General features: G+C 39.0%; 1 protein-coding gene across 1 annotated transcript in view; it reads left to right on the top strand.

Annotated features, from left to right (window-relative positions):
- DHRS9 (dehydrogenase/reductase 9) overlaps positions 1-24972 on the top strand; it is a 37633-nt gene extending 12661 nt beyond the window's left edge. The window contains exons 3-7 of the mRNA XM_054515462.1: positions 16207-16330; positions 20325-20655; positions 22209-22467; positions 23691-23854; positions 24686-24972. Of these exons, the coding sequence (XP_054371437.1) occupies positions 16283-16330; positions 20325-20655; positions 22209-22467; positions 23691-23854; positions 24686-24936 (1053 nt within the window). The 5' untranslated portion in view covers positions 16207-16282 and the 3' untranslated portion in view covers positions 24937-24972. The remainder of the gene's footprint in view (positions 1-16206; positions 16331-20324; positions 20656-22208; positions 22468-23690; positions 23855-24685) is intronic.
- The last annotated feature ends 1578 nt before the right edge of the window (positions 24973-26550 follow it).

Genomic DNA, 26550 nt, shown 5'->3' with positions numbered 1-26550 from the left:
GAAGGCATTATTCTGATAACCATAGGTAATATTCAAAATATTTAAAATAAACATAGATTTTTTTTTTTAAATCTTATCCACTTGTGTCATACATATAGTGAGTAATGATCTTTAAAAGACATAAATAATGTTTGTTACCATGGAGCCACCAGACACCAGAACAGATATGTGTTCCAGAATTATTATTTTAAGAACAGTCCAGAAAAGTTGCATCAAGCTAAATTGAGTACCTGCAGAAGAGTGCCAGGTGAATATTCTTCTTCCTCAAGGACAAGTTTAGAGCCATACCAAAAGGCTAATGCATAACTTAGAAAAATTATACACCACATGTAACCACTGAATAATCCCATTATCATTCCTTTTCGAATTCCCCAGTGCTGAGCAAACACCAAGTTCTTATCATATCTGTAGAAAGAGAGAAAAATTAGGGGGAATTAAATAAATTTGACAGAAATTTCAAAATGAGCAAAGATCATATGAGGCACCTTTGATGACTCAGCAGAATGTCCACACATAAGGTCGAAACAGAATCACTCTGAAGTGAGAGATCACTGCTGAAACCAGCAATGCTCCCAGATCATTAAATCCTTGTATGTTCTAGTGTAACAAGCACAAGAAAAGCCACGCTCATTGCAGATACCTCATAAAGGGGTTTGGAGTTTTAGCAGATTAACACAGGATTTGAGAATCTGGCCAACACTCCAGAGCACATCCTACAGCCATATTATGTTTTCATAGAATTTAAGAGAAATTTGCAGAAGAAAAACCTGATGTTTTTCTGATGAAAAATGATGTCATGATTGAATGTCATCATGAGGATGTCCTGATGAAGCTAATTCTCCTACTTAGCTTGAAACTACTCAAAGTTTCCAGATATGCTGCAAAAGTGATATATCAGACAGCATTTAGGGAAAAATTTGACAGAATGTTCCTACAAGTAAGCGTGAATGAAGATAGTATTGCTGATGCTTTATTTCACTGATAGACTGAATTATAAAACTAATTCTCCATACACTACTTGAAACCTAAATTTCTGAAACATACATGCATTTAAGTTTCAAAGCTACTAGATAGTCATAGTTGTAGAATATAGCAATTAATTATTATGAATCTGATGTGCATTACAGCATTACATTGCTTCAGGAAAAAGAAATCAGAGACCTTAGAGTTTGTTCAAACAAACCTTTCAACTTCTTTCTTCTCCCCACCAAAAGCAGCCACTGTTCTGATGGATGAGAGCACTTCGTCAGCCACAGCTCCAGCTTTTGCATAAGCCTTTAATTCTCGGCCTGTTAGTTTTGCCACAGCCTACAAAAGCATAAACAGTGCTGGTTACACCTGAACTTCAGGTACAGAAAAGGACAGAGATGAGCAATGCTGGCTATCACCCTGTGCTGGCTGCTCTGCACTGGGTCACCTCCTGCACTCCAGGCATGCTGCACACTCAAAGACTTAGATCTTCTAGTGCTAGGGCATACACCTTTGTAGCATATGTTTTGCAACAGCTCTGCTCCAAGTAGCTGACAGAAAGAGCAGCTGACAACTCCTGCTTTCCCTGCCTCCCTCCCTCCCTCTCTCTGCTCTAACTAGGCTGAAGCAGATTGCCCACTGACGGTTTGTGCACAGTGGGAGGAAGGGGGAGCTTAAGTGCCAGGAGCAGCCCTTTAACCACGGTGGCAGATCCCAGCTTCAGGAAGAAGAGGTAACTGTAGTGGTGGGGGAGGATAAAAACAGATGTTGCCACCACTGTGCTTTGTTTCATGGGCTGATAGCAAACAGGTCCCTACACAGCAACCAAGAGCTCACTGGATGCCAAAAGCTTACTTAGACTCAAAAAACTGCTCAAATTAATGGAAGAAAATGTAATTTACAATTCTATGTGACAGTGTTCACAGGGGTTTTCAGGTGAGAGAAGAGACAAAAATGTTGACTTAATGTTCAGAAGGCTTGATTTATTATTTTATGATATATATATTACATTATAGTAAAAAGAATAGAAGGAAAAGTTTCATCTCAGAAGGCTAGCTAAGCTAAGAATAGAAAGGAAAGAATAATAAAGGTTTGTGTCTCGGATAGAGAGTAAGTTAACTGGGCTGTGGTTGGCTATTAATTGTAAGCATCTAAGATAGGCCAATTACAGATGGACTTGTTGCAGTCTACAGCAGCAGATAACCATTGTTTACATTTTGTTGCTGAAGCTTCTCAGTTTCTCAGCAAGAAAAATCCTAATGAAAGGATTTTCATGAAAAGATGTCTACGACAATTCTACACAGAGATACCACATTGACTTGGGAATGAGATATCATTAGAAAGTGTAATGTGTCAGTCTTTGCTTTCTCTTTCCAAATACCCTACCCCTTGCATCTATTAGTCCTTTTTGAAGACAGGAAACCAGGCCAGATTGACTTTGGGTCTATTTTCTTCATGGTGTAAAACAAAGACTTGGGCTGGAAAGGCTCATAATGAGGAAAACCTTAAAAGTAGGTATGTGTCTGGAAAGAGACGGGTAAAGTAAGAACGGAAAAGGAGAAAATTATAAAGATAAAGGGGAATAAGGCAGAAAAAATGAAGAAAAAACATTTTTTGGTTTATTTCATTCCCTGCCAAGCTTCTGCTCTCCCACTTCACATGAGTCATTATTCATATCAACTACTTGCAGCCAGCACAAGGTGCTAAAGGAGAGCTGGAGGACAAGAAATTAGTCACAGTTACATTAGGTGTTTGATAGCAAAATGATAGCAAGCTGTTCCTGATGTGAAAGAAATGAGATTGCCAAAGGACTGAACCCAACAAAAATGAAGAAGATGAGCAGGAATTACCCAGCCCTGCTGAGTGTGGGAGAGGAGATGAGAGGGCAGAGGATCCTGCAGTTTCCCTTTTCACTGTCCTTTGTACAGTGACAGGAAGTTTGTAGGAAGTGGATGGAGAAGCAAAACAGGAACAACTGGAGAAGGTGCAGCAGCTTCCGGGAGCAGGGACAGTTTGAGGTAAGTTTGAGTAGTTGTTTTCAACCATTTTATGTCTCTGAAACTTAGCACCCATAAAAGTCACTAATTTACATAGAGAAATCAAGTCCTGTATCTTGTAGCCAGCCATCTAAAGCACTTGTGTAGTAATTGAGAAAGGCAAAGACCAGCTTCTGATCTCAGCATTAATACCCATCCACAGGACCTACAAGAATGTAAGCTTACACTCCCCTCTAAGAAGCAGGTTTTATTACTCTGGGAATCAGAAAAAACAAAGTGAGAGCAAAGCCCCCCTCCCCTCTACCACACCCCTCCCTCTATCCCTCCCCTCTCCCTCAGTGCTACTGGGACCATAATCTGTCTCTCTTCACTTTAAAGGGGTGTGATCAACTTCACCAGTCCTCACAGCTTTCTGGCCAGATCTTTCCTGTTCATTATTGCTCAATGGGAACCTTTCACAATTCACTTACCAAGCCATAGAGAGCTGCTCCAACCCCAAGCAGAGGGCTGACTGCAATGATAACCAAGGTCAGTTTCCAGCCACTGACAAATCCCAGGAGGAATCCACCTACAAAGGTGGTTATGCGCTGGATGAAGATTGCTACTTGATCAGCAATAGCCTCATTAATTTTGTTAACATCACTGGAAAACAATAACAGCAACAAAAATCAAGAGAAGAGTGGTGAGCATAACTTCAGTTTGTGTTGCAGGTCTTGGCCACATTTGGGTTAGTTGCTTTTCACTGGAGAGGGCCCATCCTCATCCCTATTCTTTCACCATTACCCCATACAAAGACCCTGGAGTACAATGAGAAAAGCTGATGCCTTTGCAATGGCGAAGCCTTTTAAGCATGAATATTGCAGAGAATATACTGTCCTTTCCCAGGAAATGTTCTGGCAGCAGACTGACTCACTAGCTGGCTCTTCCTACTGCGCCCCAGCTGATTCAGGAAGTGTGCACTGGCAGCCAAATTACAGATCACTCTGAAATGACTGGGCACAAAGGAGAAGAAAGGAGAGGACAAACTGGAAAAAAAAACTCCACCCCAAAACCCCTCTAACCCACCACCCACCCACCCACACATTTGCTGTCAGACAAGGCATGAAAGGGAAATAATTGTGGTTCAACAGTTATGGTACTTAGTTCAAAGATGGGAGAGCTGATCAGTCTGGTTGCTGCTCCCACGAACATAGCTGTATTTCTACCAAAAGGTGTTTGTCACATGCCTGGTTATTGGCATTCTGCAGTGTTTGGAAGGAATTGCAACATATTTTCTATAGCATATGAGTTTCTTAGATTACTTACTCAGAAATTCGGGTGTTCAGTTCTCCTACAGATGTACAATCAAACCAGCCTATATCCATTCGCATTATTTTCCTGAAATAAGCTTTCCTGATTTTCTGTATCTGACGAGCTGCAGACATAACCCAAAAGCAGATCTGGGAAAAGCACAAAATAGCTGATAATTGCAGTAAAAAGTCTTTCTACTCCCAACAAATCAGAAAAAGCGCTTTGACTAGAATGGGAAAGGCTGTTGATAAAATTACTATTCAGGTAAAATACATTCTGGCTGCATAGACACGATAGCTGTTTTGGTCTTTAAATAATCCAACAATTTTATATAGCCTCTGGATCAGGCATTTGTCTCAGTTCTGATAAAATGGGAAGAGAGGCAAGTTACTTATGCTGTTACATGACTGCCATATGGACAACATTTTTTCCATCTACAAGTATAAGTAATACAGAGATGGCAGCCATCCTACCTCTGCAGAATTCTTGGATAGTTTTCAAGAAGAAGATTGACAAGTGATGTTTGCGATTATAAAAAGCTTCAAAAGCCATGGGCCCTTGAACAGACTTTGCAGGAATCATCCAAGCTTTTGACTCACTTCAGTCATAAGGACCAAACAATTACTACAGAATATGTAGGGTATAATTCTTGTCCAACATTAGTTTTACACTAGTATTGTTCTGTAATATCTCTCTAACAGAAACAGGGCTCAACACAGTTGAGATGCCTACTGGGAATCTGCATGCCCTTCAGCTGTTATTTTTGGAGGGCATGTGGATTCCATAGTAGCTACTTGATCAAGTATTGCTTGTGGTATGGGTAAAATGCATCCTTTTACAAAGGTATGCATGCCCAAATCCTAGGAGCTCTCAGATTGCCAGAGCTAACATATTTCAGCAATGGAATGAGAACTGAAAGCATCTGTTCTGCTCAAATAAGTAGCTAAGCAGTTAAAACCAACATAATAATTATAAATTTAATTATTTAGTGGTTTAAACTTTGAAATCAAAATGGAAAACAAAATACTGACTTGGAGGTATCCTAACACAAGTATGGCACAACCAATTCCTGCATAGTATCCTGCAAACTTGGTCATTTCATGTTCAATGTCCAGCAGCCTGAAAAAAGGAAAAGGAAAAAAAAGGAAAAAAGAAGTGAGTAATACTTTTTTAAGTTTCTCACACGTTTCTAATCTGATCCTCAAGTTATATTCAGACCAGGTGGAAGTCAGCTTGTTTTGCTAACAGAGGCGTTGTTTCCCAATATCAAAGCTATTGCAAGTGGCTGGTTTCCTTGTTCTGGCTGTTGCAAAGGGGTTGGGAGCTGGCAGCTACCAAAAGAAGCCCCACCATCCTGCAGCACCCCTGCAGTCCCCAGGAAATGCCCCCAGACTGCCTGCTCCAAAACAGCACAGGTGAGAGGGGGTTTCAGAGAAGAGCTGCCCAACAAGTTTTCATTAGATGTTGAATGTGCTTGCTTTGTGCCAAGCAACTAATAACATTCAGATTTCAACTGCATTTTATAGGGAGAAGTGAGGGCTGCTAAAGTCAAATAAAATATTACTTTGTACCATAAACTTACTAGTCTAAAATGATCATTTGTTCTGTTACACAAGTAGTAGTGATAATTACTCCTCAAATCAGTGAAGGGCACTTAATTGCTGCTTATGCATTTAATCGACTTTGAAACAGGTTGTTATAGGTTATGCATTTAGAAAATTTTTTCAAAAACATCCTGCAGAACAGCAAATTTTATTTAACTTACCCAAAATTTTGTACCCTGAAATTTTAAACCACAAGGGAACATTCTGCACCTGACTTGATCTCTGACAAAAAACAGTCATGGAAACAACTTAGGTTTTTAACCTAAGTTATCTGACACAGATATCCAGAACAATTTTACATGATAATTAGGATCATGGAGCAGATCCTCCTAGTAACTGTGCCAAGGCATATCATAAATAAGGAGATGACTGGTGACAGCCAGTGTGACTTCACTAAGGGCAACTTATGCTAGACAAATTTGGTGGCCTTCTATGACAGAGGTACAGCATTGATGGATGAGGGAAGACTGACTGACATCATCTTCTAACTGGATTTGTGCAAAGCATTTGATACTATCCTGCATGACATCCTTGGCTCTAAACTGGAGAGATGGTGGATGGACCACTCGGTGGATAAGGAATTGACTTGTAATGATGCACCAAGAAGTGATTCTTAGGAAAGGTTACAGGTTCAAATTTGGCCTTTACAGATATCTGTATCTGAATGAATTCTCTAGACTCCATTTATTATATTTAATGGAAAGAAACAGCAAGTCTTATGGGGCAGTTCTTTTGATCTGCCTCAGACATCCCCCATAAGCTAAGATGAATTGCATTGTAGAAATGCTCATTTCTCTCTGTGACAAAAGTTTAGGTAACTTGCTCAGAAGTCAGCAGGCACCTACAGGTAACTAAATTCTGACCAGAATGACCAGAAGTCATTACTACCTACAGTGTAATCAGAGAAAATATATTCATGAACTCAGATATGTAACATATATATCTGTTATCCAAACAATCATAATAGAAAAATATTCTTGCTGACAACTATAACTGAAAGACCAAGATCCAAGCTAACCTTCTGTCCCTCCAGATAATATTGCCAGCTCAGAAACAGGACTATGTAACCAGAACCATCTTATGAACAGAAAATATAAGATTTAGAGGCTGAACAGAACCTTCAATAGCAATGCATTCTCTGACAAGCTATGATAACAATGGGATATGATAATAATGATAACATCTATACTTACCCACATCTTATTGTGGTGTTCTTTTCATTCTGATGAATAGTACCATTAATCCACACTATGGTATTATTTACACATGTCTTGTTTGGGTCTTTAAGCTCTTGCATTTCAATGTCATATTCAATAAATGTGTCTGCCATTGCACCAAACACAAGCAACACAGCTGGTTGGGCCACTCCGTGAACAACAGCACACAAACTACCAGCAACCATCATTAAAATCTCCATAGATGATGAAAATCGAAACTAAAGAGGGAAGAAAAAATTATGGTCTCTGCTGTGAGGCAGTCCTCATACTGGTTGTGTAATGATAAATCATTAATTAGGTGGATCAGATAAAAAAACATTCTCTTTAAATTTCAGAATTATCTTCAATATAGAAAGAAGAAAAATCTCTCTGTCCAATCTAATCTAATTACATCTGTGATTGCAGCCTCATAAATTATTACTAGCTTCCTTTTAACATGTGAATGAATGTATTATCAGATAACATTAATAGCTCAATATTATCTCCATGATCATCATTCCAGAAACTAGGTAAGAGATTAAAAATAGTAACTATAATTCATATATATAGTCTGCTTTGCTAGACTTCCAGTGGAGAAAGTGGGAGGGGAGGAAAAAGCCTTAGGGCATTATGTAGAGGCTCTGAACAGAGTCAGCCAATTTCTCAAAAGTCAGTGGTGCTGTGGTAGAAAACCAACTAAACATCTCAGAGCCAGTTTTCATAGCTAAAATTCCTTCTAAAATGCTTTGGCTGAGCCAGGCTCTTAATCTGAGAGAAATGTGTAGAAAAGAGTTTTCACACAAGTAGCTCGGTAAAGATACAGTGATTTAAGTTGCCTTTGTCATGATTGCATGAAATCTGATTCTCAGGGCGAAGTCAGGTGCAAATATATAGATTAAACTGTCCATATAGACTATCAGTATCAAATGCTATACATTAAAAATAGGAGTGTCAAGAGGAGTCATAGCGTGCTGAAGAACCTGTCCAGGTTCTGTAGATGCTATAATGTATCCTAGAGAAGAAAGGGTGGGAATTTAGAGCGTCTATGGAAAGGGACATTAGGGCAAAGACAATATAAAGGGAAAACCAGATAATACAAAAGATAAATAAAACGTCCTTCTACAAAAAAAAGAAGAAAACAAGGTCAGAAGAAAACTGTACCTCTACCACTGTTTTACAAACCTTGCTCATAAGAAGCCTAGGAATTCACTTGATTTTTGAAAAAAGCACACAGAAAATGCATAGATATGTGATATCTGATTTCTCAGCACATCTGAAGCAAACATAGTGTATCCACCAACTGCACTTCAGGAGTTAAATATCTGTGCAAACCTCTCTGCTTGCCTTCTGTGGGGACAGACTGTTGTCTCCACCCAGGCAGAGCTGAGATACTTAGCCAGGTACATTGCAAGGGATGTTACTGCACTAGCCTGCTGCTACACAGTCAGGGCCATACTTGTTTGGGCACATTACAGACTAACTGACTGGGCTGTGTGCAAACCAGGAGTAGTAAGATCTCTTAGCTGCATGCTGCTGGGTTGGATACCTCTTGACTACATTTATTTTAAAATTTAGATGAACCCATTGGAATTACATCAAAGGCTAGATGTAACTCATACCATATGGTTTTGTGCATCCACAAGTTTCCATTGCAACCAAATCTTCTAAAACCCATGCAACAATTATGAGGGAGCTAAATTGTTCTGCCAAATATCACACAGAAGACTTCTGGCAGAAATAAGAATGAACCAAGGTCACCTAAGTCCCTGCTACGCAACTTAGCTCATTTCCATTATGTACCTGTAGCTTAAATATAATGTTTTTATAGACATTTTTGACACCAAACTGACAAGACAACAAGAGGTTCTAGTGAATTCCCACTGAATTTTATTGGTTGAATTTCAGGCCAAAAGATTTAATCCTTAAAAGTTCAGCTTAGTCACAGCTATACCCCGAAACAACCTTATTGGTTATTGTCACTTATTCTGCAACATAATACATGTCAAATATTTATAGATATTGCTTTCATTACCAGCTGAAAGAAGCCAACATGAACACTATTTTCTTTCTTCTTTGATGACCTTCAACAACAGAAAACATAAAATTATGAACTTGTATTTTAGTACATATTTTGTTTTATATGCTAAGTATAAAGAATTGAACTTAACTCACTTTTCACTTTTCTTCTCTAGAAAAGGTTCTTCAGATGCATAGAAATTTCTGGCAAAAAAGATAAGATTTTACATTATTACTTTCACTCTCTTAGTTGCTTCTCTAAAATTACATTTTACTTGAGACATTTTGCCCAGAATTTTAAGAGACAAGCTGTTTCTTTCAGATTTCTTTGGAATCAGTGATTTGATGGTTCCTTGAAATTTTAGACAGAGACTAGAATGGAGGTTAGGTTAAAATTCTCTAAAGGTTTATACTTTGTTCCATAAGCAGCTCCTCAACACACTGTTCCTATAATGTAGATTGTGGGTTCTTTAAGGTCTGCTAAAGAAGAACCTACTGCTCAAATTGTTGGATAATCCTTCCTTTAAGACAGAGAAAGTTCCCGTTCCTATAGCAAGGGATCCTCATCAGCTGTGTACATTCAGTGACGAATGAATAGGGATATTCTGTTTGTGGTGGGTTGTTTTGGTTTGGCTTTAATGAAGCAAACTATTCAAGCTGTATTTGTCATAAACTGTTTTCAGAAACCAGATCCTAGAAAGCCTAAAGGAAGCTTTCCTTCAGGTGTGTATGGATCACATGCATGTTACATGTGTAAGTCCAACAGAACTTGGGTTTCACAGTGGAAAGACATGGTAGACTTCTAATACTGGGCTGGTGCTCTCTTGGCTCAAATTATAGTATTGCTATTGTCCAGCCTGCTACAGAGTTGTCCAAAGGTCTAGGAATGAGGGGGCTCTTAATTCCAATCAGACCTCTAATAATAGCTGAAGGTCAAATTCTCTAAATCATCCCAAATTTTAACTATCCAGAATTCTACACTTAAATCTTAGTATATGAGACATTTTTTTAAAAAATCTCACAGTTAAGTTTTAAGAGAAATTAATCAAGTGTGATTAAAATTCCTGAAAAAGTGATTTCTCAAACTAAAAACACTGAAGAAAGATAAATTTGAATATCAAAAACATTTTCAGAAGGAAGATCATATTGCTAGCATTTGTGTTTTTGAAAGTTTCTAGGACTGCTTTGGTCTACCTGTTACAGTTGTCTCAAATAAGGAGGTCCAACCACTAGAGAATAGCTTTTTTAAAAAAAAAAATAAATATTCCATCAATCTGATCCAATAATATTAACTTCTTTGAATATTCCTAGAAATATTGATTGCTCCAATAATGTACATGACTTACCCTGATTTCTTGAAGCTGTTACCTGTGAAGGAAAATAAATACACAGTCTAGTTAATGATTATTGTTAAAGTACATAACCTTTTGTAGACATGTGAAACATAAACTCTAGAACTCCATGGGATCTGATCATTTGCATATTGCAAAGGAAAAAAGGAAAAAAGACAAGTTCTGATAAGAAGAGGGAATGCAGATCTTAGCATTAGCTAAGATATGAGAATTAGTTCATTAGAATTCTGCTGAATACATGCATGACTACAAATATGAGTGTTTGCTGGGAGAAACTGTGTAAGACAGCACTTTTTACTTTTTTTTCTTCAATAGAACCCTTTTACTTGTACAACAAAGTACTGAGTGCAAAAACCTATGCAGATACCTTGAACTTGTTAGTTTATAAACTTGTATGAACTATATATGAACTTGTTACCCATAAAGATTGTCCATGAGTAGGGACTATTATATTTTTTACAGAAAAGTTTTTGGGGCAGCATACTTATGACAGCAGGTACCATATAATCCTATTTATATAACCCTATTTATTCCACAGACTATTTGCTTGTATTCTGTAGACTACTTCCTTTGCTTAGGCCACCCACCACCTATTCTACATGCTTTATAACATAAGGAGGTGACTACAGAATAAACTTCTTACATTTGCCATCTGAGTCAAAAGCATTATTATCCTCTCCCAGTCTCTTGATGCTACGCAGAACTACTGGGTCAGACATGATGATTATTAACTTCAGTCAAAAATCCTGCAAAGAGATGAGGTGTGGGGATGGGAAAAGAAAGAGTATCAGCTTACATTTGTTTGTGAACATAAAACAACATTGTGTTAAACTCCCCCTTTGCCCTCATGATCCCAGAATGACACCACTGATTACAGCACAAGTTGTTACAGGACAGATGTCATGGACTCAGTGAAACCCCAGTGTAGAAAAACACCTCAGAGAGTGCCCAACCCAGCCCTGGCAGGCCTATGAGGAGGCTGCCCTGCAGGGCTTGGCAGCTCCTGGCAAACAGCCCTGTCCCCAGGCAGGGCTCTGCTAAAGTGAACTACTGCCTCTGTGGGTGGCATCTGGGAGGGTAACTCAGAGGCTGAGACCATAACAGGACAGATCCTGCCTCAGTTACAAGGGAGCAGCAGAACCTGCCCCTGCCTTGTGCTGTCCCAACTGGCAACAGCTGGGAGAACCATGACAGGGGGCAACTGGGGCTCGGGAAGGGAGAATGGTGGAAGCCCCATGGCCACATTGACATCTGTGTCATCACCACCAGCTGCACTCCCACAGCTCTTGGCTACCAGAGCTGCTCCTCTGGGCAGTTTATTCCTGTCATCACACTGATGTGCTGAGCAGATATCATACATGAAAAGAAATAAGAAGACAAAGTTAATACCTTTTTGTTAAAGAAGTGCTTTCATGAGGAAAAATCTGCCAGGGAAGCCTGGCATCCAAGATGCATCCAGGGGGAAATGCTGCAGAAGTCATCCCCAAAATAAGCCCTTTCACAAGCAATGTTTTCTCATCTACATCTTTTCTTAATGTAATGTATCCCAAGGCATAGTTACTGCACCTTCTTCCAGTCCTTAAGTATCAACACTTACATGATTATATGTCTGTATAAAATACTCACAACCTCTCATTTTAAGCATTACCTAACATAGTTCAGTTGTCCTTATTTCATTTTAACAAATGTTTATCAATTTTGTAATTGATAATTGTAATTGCAACTTTTTTTAAAGCCTGAATGCTGATGCAGTTTTAAGTAACAGGAAAAGTAGGAAAACAATGATTGACAGACTTGACTGTCCCACATTTCTGAATAATTTTTCCTATTTTTTCTAAAGCTCAACACATCAACTGCTGTCCTGCTCCTTAGGCATCATTCATTATCTTACTTAAACAGATTAGTATAGCAGCTTAACTGTGCTGTACTAGATTAGTAAAATAACCTTCCTCAGGGTCTGAATGTTTCATGGGGATCACTTAGAACATCTTGAAAAATACTGTTGTTGATGTTGCAATTTAAAATCAAGATAATAGAAATCAGAGAAAATATAAGGTAATAGACCTACCCATGTGTGTGCAGAATACAACCTAGTAGCAGGGAAAACTCAAACTGCACTCAAATGAAATAGCATCTTACTCTAGCCAGTTACAGTGCAGCTGCTGGATTTTTGAGAAACAAAAATCTTTGAGGAACTCAAAATGCAGATTTAAATCTAAGTGATATTGAAAAATGCTAACAAAGGAACACATCCTGTAAATGGAGTAACATTAGGACCTGATCCAAAGTCCTTTGAAATCTATTTCAAATCACCTCTTTATACAGATCAGATCTTTAACATAAATGGGAGTGGGGGGGTGGAGAAAAAAAAAACAATTAAAATTGTCCCTGAAAGCACTATCCTTCATGTTTCTCTGAAGTTAGGTTCCTCACATATTGGTGATAGCATTTATGCAGAAAGACATATATTGCTTCAAAATAGAAGTTAAATGTCTTGTTCTTCAAACAGTCCCATTAAAAAAAAATTAAAATTGAAAAAAAAAAACAAAACCAAACCAAACGAAAACAAAAAACCAGCAACACTAACTGTGCACAGGAAATGCAGCATTTAGGTTAAATTGTCCCAAAGGAAAAAAAATACCAATACCTTTCAGTTCAGGAAGTGTCATCAGTTAACTCTGAAATAATAAACAGGACAAATTTGTTACTCACCTGTGGCTGTGAAAAATCATAGGATCATAAACAAATTGCAAGGACTCTGTTCAATTAGTCAGTAAAGCATTTGAGCATTTTCCAGCATATTTTTCATTATTTTAACCCATTTGTCAGAACTGAATTTTTCAATTGGGCCTTGGCTATTTGCACCTGGGTCAATAACCATGCGGTCACAATGTTTTCAGTTCATTGACATCTAATGGAGTGTTTAAATTTGACTAATGCAATCTCAAAACAAAGTCAGTGCACTTTGAAAACAATTATACTTGAGGAGACCAGACAGTTCTCTGGAAAACAACTCACAGTTGTAATGCACAGAAAGAATTAATATAGTATAATTTTATCGGCAACTTTATTTGGCAGATAATAACTGTGTATGCTCTTGTCCCCACCGTCCATAGCAACATCAGCTGAATAATGTGAGAATTGGTTCAGAGATTAAGCTAAATTCAGATTAAAAACTTGCTCAAAAGCTTGGTTTTCTAACTAAGTCTGCCTGTTTCCACATGACTTCTAACTTTTTCCAATTTTTCCTTTGAAATGAAGATTTTACAGCCTGGAAGCTCCTGAGTAGTAGTGAATTTTTATTGGATACAAGCCCTCCATGAATTTTTCAATAGGGGACACTGATGAGGACAGTGCTATGACCTCAGAAAATATCACCGCATAGCTTAGAGGGAAATGGCAAACAGGGTTTAGTTCCTCTGTGAAATCAGTTCTCACTACAGAGGCTCCTGACTGAGAGGATAAGATAGAAAGACAATGTCTTAATCACAGTGATTGTCGGGTCTCTTCAGGACTTCTGTGCTCTCACACTTCCTATGATAAAGCCTCATGCCCACAAGTGCGTCACAATTAAATGTAGCTAAGCAGAAATCCAATTTTCCTCGGTTAGCATCATTATTGTGTTTACAATGACAGCATAACTAAGGGCAAACCCAGTGTCTTGCTCCCACTCTTTTACAAAAAGAAGTCTCCAGCTATATCACTGTACACAGCAGAGATTTAAGAATAACACTATTGGAGGTAACATCACAGTGATAATAATTTAGTCCACCACAGCACAGAGTCAGAGTAAAAACAAGCAGTTACTTGCAGTGCAGGGACAGTTACCTTCATGGTTGTGGAAAGGCTGGAAGGAAAATTATATGATGAGCAGAACTCTGCTTTATTTCAATACCCACTGACAGCTTCTTCAGGAGGAGTTTTCTAGGTACTTGGGCAGAGTTCACACTGGCACACTCTTGATAAGCCCTTTGGGTTTTTGGGATTTTTCATTTTTCGTTTGTGGCCTCCATAAAAAAATGCAGGTAGATCTTTACATTGCAAAGTTGGACAACTGCAGACAGACTGGACCTGTCAGTCTCCCTGGCAGGCTGGAGATAAAACAGACTGTGGAAAGCACTCTAACTGAAAGCCTTGTAATTACAGCACTTCTATTAATTTGATATAAAGTTCCACTCACTGATGAAAGCCCACAGAGATCAGTTTAAGTCCCATGTTTGTAGACATGTCTGTTGTCATGGCAAAAACAAGCTTTTTTTCTTTAGTCCAGCTAAATTGGCTTTTATTTTTGTTTATTGACCAGACTGCAGATCAAGCCAAAACTCTGTTGTTTTTATATTGATTTACAAATATACACTATAGACTGCAACACAGATGCAGGCAAATGAATGCTTCAGCAAAGGAACACAGCAACTCCAAGCAGAGTAAGGGATATTATAAAAAAAATGGTACTTTTAATAAGGTTTGCAAGAGAAGGAAAGCCAGCCTGTGTACTGGGTCTGTTCTGCAGGCATACATATGCCAAGAGAAAAATTTCCTTGACCTAAAGGAACTCAGAAACACTATACAGGGAAGACAGTTACCTAATCTGTTCCTCATACTTTCTTCACTACTGATGCTGCAGAGGAAGTAAAGCAATAAAAACTAGCATCTCTCAATTGCAAATTTACAACATGCTGGGTAACTTCCAGCCAGCAAAAGAAGCTGCATTTCACCAGCATACATACTTATGTAAAGCACCATAAGCAGCCATAGGGCTTGCAGTAAAAATGGGTATCTTAAACCTGCCATGTCAGAGCAGAAAGCAGATGTATGAGCAGAAAATAAAAGCAGTGATCCTGTTCCTACTATTATGCTTAAAAACATGTCAAGTGATTGCAATTTCCTTTAAATTAAGCTTAGCCAGAGCAGAATTTGACCATAATAAGTGCAACTTCATCACATCTTGCCCTGCAAGAGATGGATTGTCCACAAGCAATCTCTAAAAGGTTCTGTTCTTTAAATCTGTTTAAATATTTTTTTATTTGATTGCATTAGGCATTCTCTGTTTTCTGGGCCAAGAGTGCTCACAGAGAAATACAGCTAAACTTTTTCTCTAAGCAGAATTTCATCCATCTTATAAATAAAAATTATAAATTATTTACTTATAAATTCACTACTAAATCAATTGGAGTATAATCCCAGATATGCAGGCTCTTCCCAAACGTATTTTACAGTATTGATGTTTTCACACAGCCTAAGCTTCAGTTCAGCAGGTGAAATGCTCCAACCTGCACCCTCATTCCTGTGCTCAGGGACCACAGGCAAACCCCACAGCCTAGTGGTGCAAATTTATTGCTTCAGAGGCAAAGAGGCAGTACTTGCTCCCTTCTTTTCTGACACTTCAGCACTGACAGCAAAAGGTTTTAGTAAAATAAAGCTTTTCTGGGCAGCATTACTTCAGTATCCACAGTAATGGGAAAGGTTCTGGGTCCTGCTTGCTTTGCTTGACTTTTTGTTGTCTGTTGGCCTCAGCTCAGTAGATTAGTTCTCCTTAATGAGCCTTGACAGTCCCCCAGGCTCTTTAAATCACTATATATAGTCAGCAATGCTAATACAACATACGTAGGTGAGGCAGGCATAGAGCATAGCCAGAAGATTAATACTAAGCATCCCTAAAATAGACAGATCACAGTACAAGTCATTAGCAATAGCAGGGAGAGGGGCCCTGCTGATGTGCTGATTAGCAAAGTACCACCGGACACAGAATTTATGAGATTTTTTTCTTTTAACCAACATGCAGGTCTTGGCACACAAGTTTATGAGCAAATTGGGCTGTTTCTACGTTCTGATGCTGGAAAAACTGGTGAAGGCAACTCATGAGCACGTGGAGGTATAGACTGAGCTTGCAGATGTCTCCCCAGAATGTGAGTAGAACTTACATCTACTGTTATAGTGAGCAGTACCTATTATATGCATTCACAGGATATCTAAGAGAGCTAAACATTTGTTTTCTAGTGCACAGACAAGAGAATATGCAGTCCCTTCCTTTCTAGAGTAATTTTAAGAATTGTTGCTTATCTTAACACCTACAGGGTCTGAATAAAATGCTAACACAGAAGTGTTCTTCCAACGTGGAATCTTTCCCTACTTCAATTTTCAAATACTGGATCTGTGATCTATGATTTTAAATGGTTTTGTTTTCCTAGGGCCTTTATGATGCTGTGGTAAAAATGTGAAGCACAAGCCATACAAGGAAGATACAATCACAGAGTTTTCATCAGCTGAAAACTCACTGTACCAGACTACATTAATCTCCCTACAAAATGCTGTATAGGAGAGTTTGGAAGTGTATTTCTTTTCAGGTAAAATATTAATTTGTTGCCCACCAAACCTAATTATCACATATTTACACAGCATTCCAAAAAGCACTCCTTTTTCCATGAAACAGAAGTGCAAAGCTCTGCATGTGCAGGAACAGCTCACCCAAGAGATCTGATGTTTTGTGACTGCCAATTTGTTCAATTAATTAACTGAAAACTAGAGGTTTGTAGCTATGGAAGGGTGACTCTGGAGAGCTGCTGGATGATCTTTCAGTAGGCTGCCTGATATATATAAACCTTCCACTGTGTGCTATGTGAGTGCTCATTCTGAAGAACCACAGTGCCTAAATTTGCCATTGGCAGTTCTTCCTCAGGATGCCTGCAGGTCATTCTAGCCCTTGCAGAGCACTGACTTCTGGAGCTTCACACTGCCTGCACAGTGGGGGGTGAAGGAATCCAAATCACACACAGGCCCCACACATCACCCCAGCCTCAAATTCTTTGGCATAAGCAAACTTCCTGTGGGAGTAAATTAACACCCTCCTGCAATTATGGGGTCTGTGTGCTTTGGTTTCCTTTAGTGCAGAGCAGCAGAGGGATGCTGTACTTTGCATCATCTAGGGATCTTAGAGGGCTCTCAAAGCAGTGATGCTGCTTTTCTCTAAAATCAATTGCTTTTATAATGGCTCATGTGTAGGCACGAGAAGCCAAGCTCTATCACACAAGTTCTCAACTTGCCAGGCAAATATCAAAGTTTGATGGAAAACAGAATTTGCCTTTAGTTATTTACTGGCTACATTATTAATCCAAATGCAATATTTATGAAGATACGTCAATACTCTTGAAATATCATGCTGACATTTTCTCTGGAAATGCACTGTTTGCCATTCCATGCAGCTATTTCAAAATCAGTGTGATCTTGGAAGCCAAGTGGCTTTTTTTTTAGCTTTTGTAGAATCTTCACAATTATCAAACAAGAGATATTTTGAATAACATTGTGCTTTCACAGAATTAGAGGATTTTCTTGTGAGAGAACTTTAACTGAGACTTTTTCTCTTGGTCCTGACCCCATGTTCCTTCCAGTAATGACATCATCTAGCAGAATACATAAGGCAGAAGGCTCAGGCAGAGCAAAACCTACCATGATGCTCAGGTCACTGTGTTACTGGAGAGGGAGTGCTAGCACATGGCAAGAGCTAGGCAGTAAGGAAATACAGACTTAGTAACACTGGCCCAGGGCTGCCAGGGGAAAGAAGAGTAGGAGACTCCACAGTGCTGCCCTCTCAGCTGCCTCCCCTAGTCTTTTGTCTCACAGAGCTTTTGTGCCAATTATTGCTACATAAACACAGTGGCTAACACTAACCAGAGCAATCTCTGGCATTTTCCTTGCAGAAGCCAGGTTGGCATCCAGGCCAAACACTCCAGCTCTTATCTACAGAGCCTCGTTTCAAATTTAACTTGTTTTCCAGTAGTGCAAGCTCACTGCCCACTGCTTCCTCCCTACAGCACAGCCGAGAAAGGAAGATGTGATTTACAAGTCCTGTTTTCAATTAGGTTAATTGTTTGCCCAAAACTTGAATTATTTTGTTTAATTTTGTTTTGGAAAAAAGGAAACTTGAGTCCTAAAGTTATGTATATGTGTCACTGCACTAGCTTGCCAAATACCTTGCTGTGATTTAGTGGCACGGGGTTACCAGAGTCTGCTGACAGCAGGTCCTCTCTCTTTTTGTGTCTAGCACTGCTCCAAATTCTAAAAGGGCAGTCAAAGGAAATGTCATTGCCTGGCACATCATTGCAAATGGACAGGGGGGATCCATGATCAGCAGCTAAAACATTCTGTTTTCAGATACTTTATTTTATATTACAAAAGCCTTTGTTAGCCTTAGTGCTTTCACATTGTTGTGGTGGCACTTTGTCAGAGCACTCTCTGAGTCCTCTCAGAAAATAAATGTCACCAACACAGGGAAAAATTACAAAGATGATTTCAAAGTGCACACATTCAGGAACACTGCAATCCTTGTCAAATTTAACAGGGACATTCACAGCAAGAAAGCCAAGTGTCTAACCAAAGTACTTGAGCTAGAGGGTTGATTATGTCAACCTCAAAACAACAGTGAGATGGGCCACTAAAATAAGCACTGCAAACATCCCAAAAATTTGGGATTTCAGTTTTCTTCTCCTTCTACTGCAGTTTACAGGAGGGCTTTCACTGAAAACCCTCCTGTAAACTGTAGTAGAAGGAGAAGAAAACTCTTACCTGTATATATTTGCTTACTGGTTTAAAATCAGAGGTCATTAGTCAATGGCTCAGAAGTTCATATTGATGGCTACTGAGGCACTTAAACATCATTAAGAGGTAATGGATGTTGTCACTTGTTATACTTTATTAACTTTGTAACTGATGTAATTATTTAATGAGAGTTCAACATCCATTCACTATCAGATTCTGAGATTTCTTTCCATACCTACTTGGTGACGTGACAGCAAAATTTAGGATCAGAATAAATGCAAATCAGTTCATGAACTCAGTAGAGATAAGAACAACAGACAGACTCTAGCAAACAGGCCTAATAGATTGAGCTTCCTTTAATATTCATGTCTTGAGATAGAAATAATGTTACACAGAAGGCAGCCTTTAAAAATGTCACATTTAAAGGTGAGATGTCTGCACATCTATACATACATAGGTAACTAGAGCCTAAGTGACTGCTTAGAACCTGTGAAAAAGTTTCTCTTAACTCTGGAATGTGCTTGTTGGATGTCCTATAAATATTGGCTTTTATGAATTAATTTGGTTTAGTTCTTGTAAAAGCCAAAATACAAATAGAAAACTAGTAATCAGTTATCAAGGTTAGGAAACCCTGAGTTTCCTCAGGGCCTTTTTTTTAAGGCAACATCTCCATGCATTTCCACATTTCTTTATACAAACACACTTTCTATATAGCATGTTCTTCTATGCTGTGTATCACTGCTAAACAGGCAACAAGTGACAGAAGACTCAGGCACTGCCCCAAAGTCTGCCTTGTCTAAGGGGCAGAGAGCAAATCACTCACTGTCACACAAGTCACATAACAAATTAGTCATCAGATCCACCACTGCAGCTTACACTTCTCTTGAGTTGTTCCTGGGATCACTCTGCTTCTGTGTTACAGATAAGAAAAGCAGCCTGGGTAGCACCATAAAAGTGGTCAAAGAGAATCATCCTTTTTCCCAGGGGAATTTCTCTCTCTGGTACCAGCATAAATAATGACCAATGTCCACAAATAAAACCTTTCAGAATTGATAAGGTCATTCCTTTCAGTCTGAAATGTCCTTAAAGGACAGAGCTGACTAGAAAGTCTGGTCAGCAAAGCTTGAAAGCAGGAAAATCTATTGAGAAGAAAGATACAGAAGGTTTTGTCAAGGCACACATTATTCATGGATCCCGATCGCATTGGGCCAAAGCTCCTATTCCTGCTCTCCTCTAACATACAGTGGTCTGGAAGGGCTGCAACCAGAAACAAAGTCCCTACCAGGAGTTGGGTCCCAGGAAGTTGGAGGGTTGGCTGAGCACATTTGCTTCATTGTGCTTCCACATCATTAACCTATTTGCTTGTAGCTCTCACTTTCAGACTCACTGCACATAGCAGTTTTGGCTTCCATACTTTCTCTTATCATTTACTGGATCATCAGAGACAGATACAGAGTGAGAAACCTGAATGGAAAGCATGTCTTCATAACAGGCTGTGACACTGGACCTGGAAACTCACTGGCTAAATGGCTTGACAAAAGGGGATTTTGTGTCATTGCTGCATGTGCCACAGAAAAAGGAAGCCAAGAGCTACAGTGCTGCTCTTCACTCTCACTGAAGACAGTGAATCTGAACTTAGCAGACTCCAGCAGCATTGCCAGGGCTGTGGTGTTTGTGACTGAACAGACAGCTGGCAAGGGTAAGTGACAAGGCAACTTCTCAGAAAGATGATTCAATATAACCAAATCTAGTCTAGCTAAAAGTTCTGTTGCCTCTCTACTCACTGTAGAGGCGTTTTTAATCTCACTGATGAAACACATTCACTCCTCAGCTCTGTCATTTCTCAGTTCAAAGATATTCTCTCCAGCAATACTGTCCATTGCTTTCACCAACATGATACCTAAAAATCTATTTGCTCTGTCTGTTAAAAGAAGATCATTCCCAGGTGTGTTTTTTAAACTCCTTCTGGTGTAGTTGAAGAATGTCAGTGGAAAGAAGGTACTAACTGTACCAGAAAATTTTCTTGACAATTCAGCCCACTCAATTAAAAATGGTTAATTCAGGGCCTCTGTAGTCCTCCTCTAGTAAAGATAAGAGTATATTTTTGCATGCCTTGATAAGTCTGACATTTGCATTGTACTGAACAATTGCACTGACTGCAACAGTGAAACACTTGCAATTTCAGCCAATTTTGTTAGAGTTGTTGTAGCTCTCACTACCCCTATCATACACCTCTGAGTACTCCTGTAAAAGAAGAGGAGCTCACCCTTTGATACCTATGAGACTTCAGTGATGGGTTTGGCAAAGGCTAAAAAGATCTGCATGGTAAATATATTCAACTGTGGCAATACACATTTATCAGCATTGATAGCTCAGACTAAAGGCTACCAAAGGGCATCACAGCACTGTAACTACCAGTTGTAATACACAGTTACACCAACTATTCAATAGGCTTATTAATTAATTAAGTACTTAAAACAGCAAAACATGTATCTTCTACCATAAGACTTTCTCCTCAAAGCTTGTAATAGGCTTTTGGCCTTATCGTGAATATTCCAAACCATTATTGAATGCAGAGATTGAGAGCAAGTTTAACAAAATTATTAGCACTTACCTCCTCCAGCAGGCTCTTGCTCCCAACTTGTAGAAAGCCCCAAGTCCTCAGCCAGGACAGCCACTGCTAATGCTTTCCATTCAGTGTGTAAGACTCTTTATGGAGGCTGAGTGCTGGACTTTCGGCCTCTCACCTCAGGCACAGGCTGTCCTCAGCAAACTCTAGGAAACGTCACTATTTATCTAAAGTTCCTCGAGTAATTTCTAAAGGTAGTAAAGCAGAAGTATCAATACACAGGGCTAAGCTAGTATCTTTAGAAGCATTGACTAAGAACACATTTGGTTCAGACCTTTAGACCCCAAACCAGAACAATCAGTCTCTCCTCTTCTATGCAGACCATTTGATTTTCACAGGAATACAAACGCGTATTAAGAGCCTACATACCTGAGCAGATCTGGATAAAGCCCAGCACGGTGGCCCACATCTCCAAACAAAATAGCTTTCCTTTAACACTTTACCCATGCTCTTCAGCAAGTTCTAACAGGTGTACAAACTAGACCATCCAAACATATCCCAGATAACTGTATTCATCTCAGTGAAGTTTTTGCAGACTGTGTGCTTGGTTCCCAATGCACACATGATACTCCATGGTAAGATATTGCCATATACTGAAATAAATGGTTTTGCATTCCTCCTAGGGCTTTTTGGCTTGGTGAGCAATGCTGAAGGATCAGCACCGGTAGGACCCACTGACTGGCTGAGGATTGAAGACTTCCATTCAGTCCTGGATGTTAGCCTGCTGGGACTGATTGAAATCACACTCAAGCTTCTGCCACTTCTGAAAAAAGCTGAGGGAAGAGTTGTCAATCTAATTAATGCCAAAGGTCTCATGGCTTTTGTAGGGGGTGGCTACAGTCTGTCCAAATGGGGCATGGAAGCTTTCTCTGACACTTTAAGGTAAGTAGCCAGAAACACATGCATGAATCCAAGAACAAATTCCAGACATGCTGAGGAAGGGTGACTGTATGCTTGCCCATTTTGATTCCACTCTGGAAATCTTGCCTAAAGGGGAAAAGGAAAATAAGAGGACTGGTCACTTTTTTAAGATTTCACTCTCCAGTACTATGGACAGACCCAGCAAGAGGCTGCACCTGGAAAATTTTCATGTCCCAGACAAGTTGTAAGTATGCAGATTTCAGGCATGTGAATCCAGTGCATGCCTGAAAGTAAATCAAAAATATAGCTGGTCAGACATCCAGTTTCTTGGGCAAGTTATACTTGCTTGTATATTTTGCTCTAATTCTCCTCAACAATCTGAGCTGGGAAATTCTAGACAGCAACCACACTACCAAAGGTAATTGTAACTTCAGAAAATTAAGCTGAACACCTTTGCTGAAACAGTTGTACTGCACTGCTTCTAGAAAGCTAAGGCCCAGCCTAGTGAATCAAGTCTTCATGAGTCAGAACGACTAGGAAAGCTGGTTTCAAACCATTATGAGTACTTACTTAATGAAACTATATATCCCAAAGAAATAGAAACTAATGGCTAACATATATGTGGTCCATTCCTTTACACACTGTAGAACATGGGTTCCACGGCCTCTTAAGCTGCCCAGCAAGACAAAAATGCCATTTTCACCCCAAAAGAGTTGCACTGCAACTTGAAATTACATTGAGGGAACTACACTATGAGGAAGCCCACTAACCTTTATTGCATTAACATCTAATAATTTAACCATAGTCATTTAGCCATAGGACAGAGATTGAAGTTCTAATCTAATTGAAATTTTTTCACTTTTACATTTTTTCAGACACTTTAATAATCTGCTGTTGCTGTGAACTAAAATAATGCAACAGTATATGAAATTGTCAAAAGCTTTCGTATGATAAGACATGACTAAGATGCACTTAGCTGTTACACCCTTTACAAGAGTCCAACATAAACCACACAGAGAATTGTGAATCTACTTGATACTGCTTTTTTCCCCTCAGTTGTCTGCTCTGCTTTTACAGAACAAGTACACTGTTATGAATCTAATTTGAACCTTTCAAAATAATTCTGATATATTAAGATAATAAAATTCTCAAATATTAATGTCACAGATTTTCAACTTACTCATGATTCATAGTTGTGCCATTATTGGATGGTCAGGGAGATTATTTGGTTTCTTTTCTTCTAGGATAGAAATGCGGTACTTTGGAGTGAAAGTAAGCATTGTTGAGCATGGTTTCTTTAAGGCAGAAGAAGTTAAGTCAGATATCATTGAGAAAAACCTCTTCAAACTTTGGAACAGACTGACTCCTGAGATCAGGGACTCCTATGGAGAAAAATACTTAGTTGAATGTAAGTAGAAAAAGGATTGTATGAAAGCTCAGGGGGAATATTATTAACATATATAAATACCTGAATTGAAGCTGTAAAGACAACAGAGTCAAGCCCTTTTTAGTGTTGTCCAGGGATAGGATTCAAGGCAAAGGGCACACACTGAAACACAGGATGTTCCTGCTGAACATTTCAGTGTGAGGGTGACTGAGGAGCAGCACAGGTTGCCCAGGGCAGCTGTGGAGTCCCCCTCTTTGGAGATATCCAAAACCATCTGGACATGTCCTGGGCAGCCTGGTCTAAGTGACCCAGCTTAAGTAGTGGGGCTTCATACCAGGGGTCCCTCTCAACTTCAACCTATCTGAGATTCTGTGAACATTTACTTGACATCATTAATGCTCATTAAGGACCCATCACTGACTGTTCTTTACTATGTGCATGTTAGATGAGGCCTGAGATATTACTTCACACATGAGACTGGTGAGATACAAGGTCATGCTACCTTTCCTTGTCCCTCAATACTCACAGGCAGGATGCCCAGTGGAAATGAGCTGCTATGGCCATATGCTACATTTATTGCTTATCGGTATCTGAAAATTTAGTGCAATGTGACACAGAACATACTGTACAGAACATCTGGCTCAAGTATAGGCCAGAGAGGTTTTTGTTTATTGGACTTCTGGGTGTTTTGTAGCCTTTATTGTCTCTGCTTTCTAGTAGCTATACTGCTTTCAGTACTTGAGACAGTAGTTTAAAGCAAGCCTGAAGCTGTAGCCAAACCTTTGGATATAAAGAACACCCTCACAGAGATGTTGCATATAAATGCTTTCAGGATTATTTTTTCCTTTACAGATATAAAAGTCCAAAGATCATCAGTGAAAAGACTGTGTGACTATGATATTTCTAATGTCATAAAATGCATGGAACATGCCCTGATAGCAAAGTACCCCAGGACAAGATACAGAGCTGGATGGGATGTAAAGTTCTTCTGGCTGTTTCTCTCCTATGCCCCGAGCTGTCTGTCTGATATGCTGCTGCGTATTACACTTCCAGCTCCAGCAGAGAGCAGGAGACCAGCTCATGGAGTTCTGATGAGTGTCTAGAATTAACACAGTATCAGCTGTGCAGAAATAAATATTTATCCTACCAAAACTAGATGTCCTCTTCTTTACCAGTTATTAGACTGTTAAAATTCTTCTCAGACGACATTGTCTCCATCCCTCACCCAACCTTACCCGAAATTCTGAGTTCACAGGTAGGCTTGAAAATCCAGCATGTTTTTGAAGGCTGTTGCTCAGAAATTATACCTCTGTAGGATCTGCATCCATAAAATTTTCAGCTACAAAACTAGTTAATACTATTCACACAAGACATGATGTCAAATAATAATGAAGTCCAGCTATCACAGCATATTCCAGAAATTACAATTATAGTATCTGACCACTTGATTATTCAATTCTGCAGGAAAAAAACCACAAGAAATTTTACAGATATGCAATTCTAGGGAAAATCAAAACTTCACAAAACTTCTGTTCTATGCAAACAGAGTATCGAAAGGCATACTTTTACGGTCTTCCTAATATTAGTATAGTTTATGGGGAAAATACAAAAAAAATGTGCATTTGTATTTCTTTCATCCCCAGTGTGTTTTGCAAGCTAAAATTATTGTTATTTCACTAATCAGTTGAAGTAGGTCATTAATGTAGGCTATAGCAAATCCTTTCAGTTGTACAGAGCGTGTTCAGAATGGCAAAACATAAGCTGACATTACTGCACCTTTTGTACACTATTTCTATCTCTTGAGCTGTTGGCCAGAGGCTTACAAATTGGTGCTCCTAGAGATATTAAAATTGAAGGGGTAAAGGTTTTATTTGCTGAAGTGCTGTGCTGGTGATTAATCATTAATGTGCGATTCAATTAAGCTTAAAAAAAATACCATGTGCAGGTCAGAACTCCAAACACAGGAAAAGAAGTTTCATCACTATGTATGAGAGGGCATGTGTGTGTGTTTGCAATGGGAAAAAAAGGGACAGTATGTAAAATGTGCTAGTAACCTTCAAGTATTTCATTGAAGTTCTATTCTCTAGCAAACGGCTTCAAGAATAAATATATTTTACTTCATTTCACAATAAATACTTGCAGAGAGAGAAATCTTTCTATCTGGCCAGGCAGCTCTAAAGAGAATGCACATGAAGAAATTAATGGTGTCATTTATCAGCTCTGTAGTTGCAGAATACAGGTAGTTGTTGAAATCTCTAAAAATCAGCTTTCATGAAATAGAAAGAGTCCAAAATTTAAGAATTCAAGCAGGGACTGTCCTGATAAGGGAAAAAGAATACAAGTGAAAAATTGATATAATCTAAAACTTCTGTTGTACAAAGAACCAAAACCTAAATTTGACATAATCAGAAGGGTACACTGATGAAGAGTAGATAATCAGAATGATACTGAGTAGCTATGCTGCTGAGAGAGGAGTCCCAGTTGAAGCTTAGGAATCCTTCACCATCAGATATGCTAAACAACCAAACCTACATACTACCTAACTAGAGAGTAACCCAGGGACTGTTTTCTTCCATATCTGAAAAGTTAAAATTATTACAGGAAAAAAATAGTATTTCTGATACATGGCTCACATATTAGCAGTTTTCACCAACACTGGTTCCAAATCTTTGAATCTTTGAATTCTTTCCTTAAGAACAGCGCCTTGCATCTCAAAG

The sequence above is a fragment of the Molothrus ater genome, chromosome 7 (genome assembly GCF_012460135.2).
Source record: "Molothrus ater isolate BHLD 08-10-18 breed brown headed cowbird chromosome 7, BPBGC_Mater_1.1, whole genome shotgun sequence".
Lineage (NCBI taxonomy): Eukaryota > Metazoa > Chordata > Aves > Passeriformes > Icteridae > Molothrus > Molothrus ater.
The sequence above is the reverse complement of the archived record's forward strand: the minus strand, read 5'-3'. Positions and strand labels throughout refer to the sequence as shown.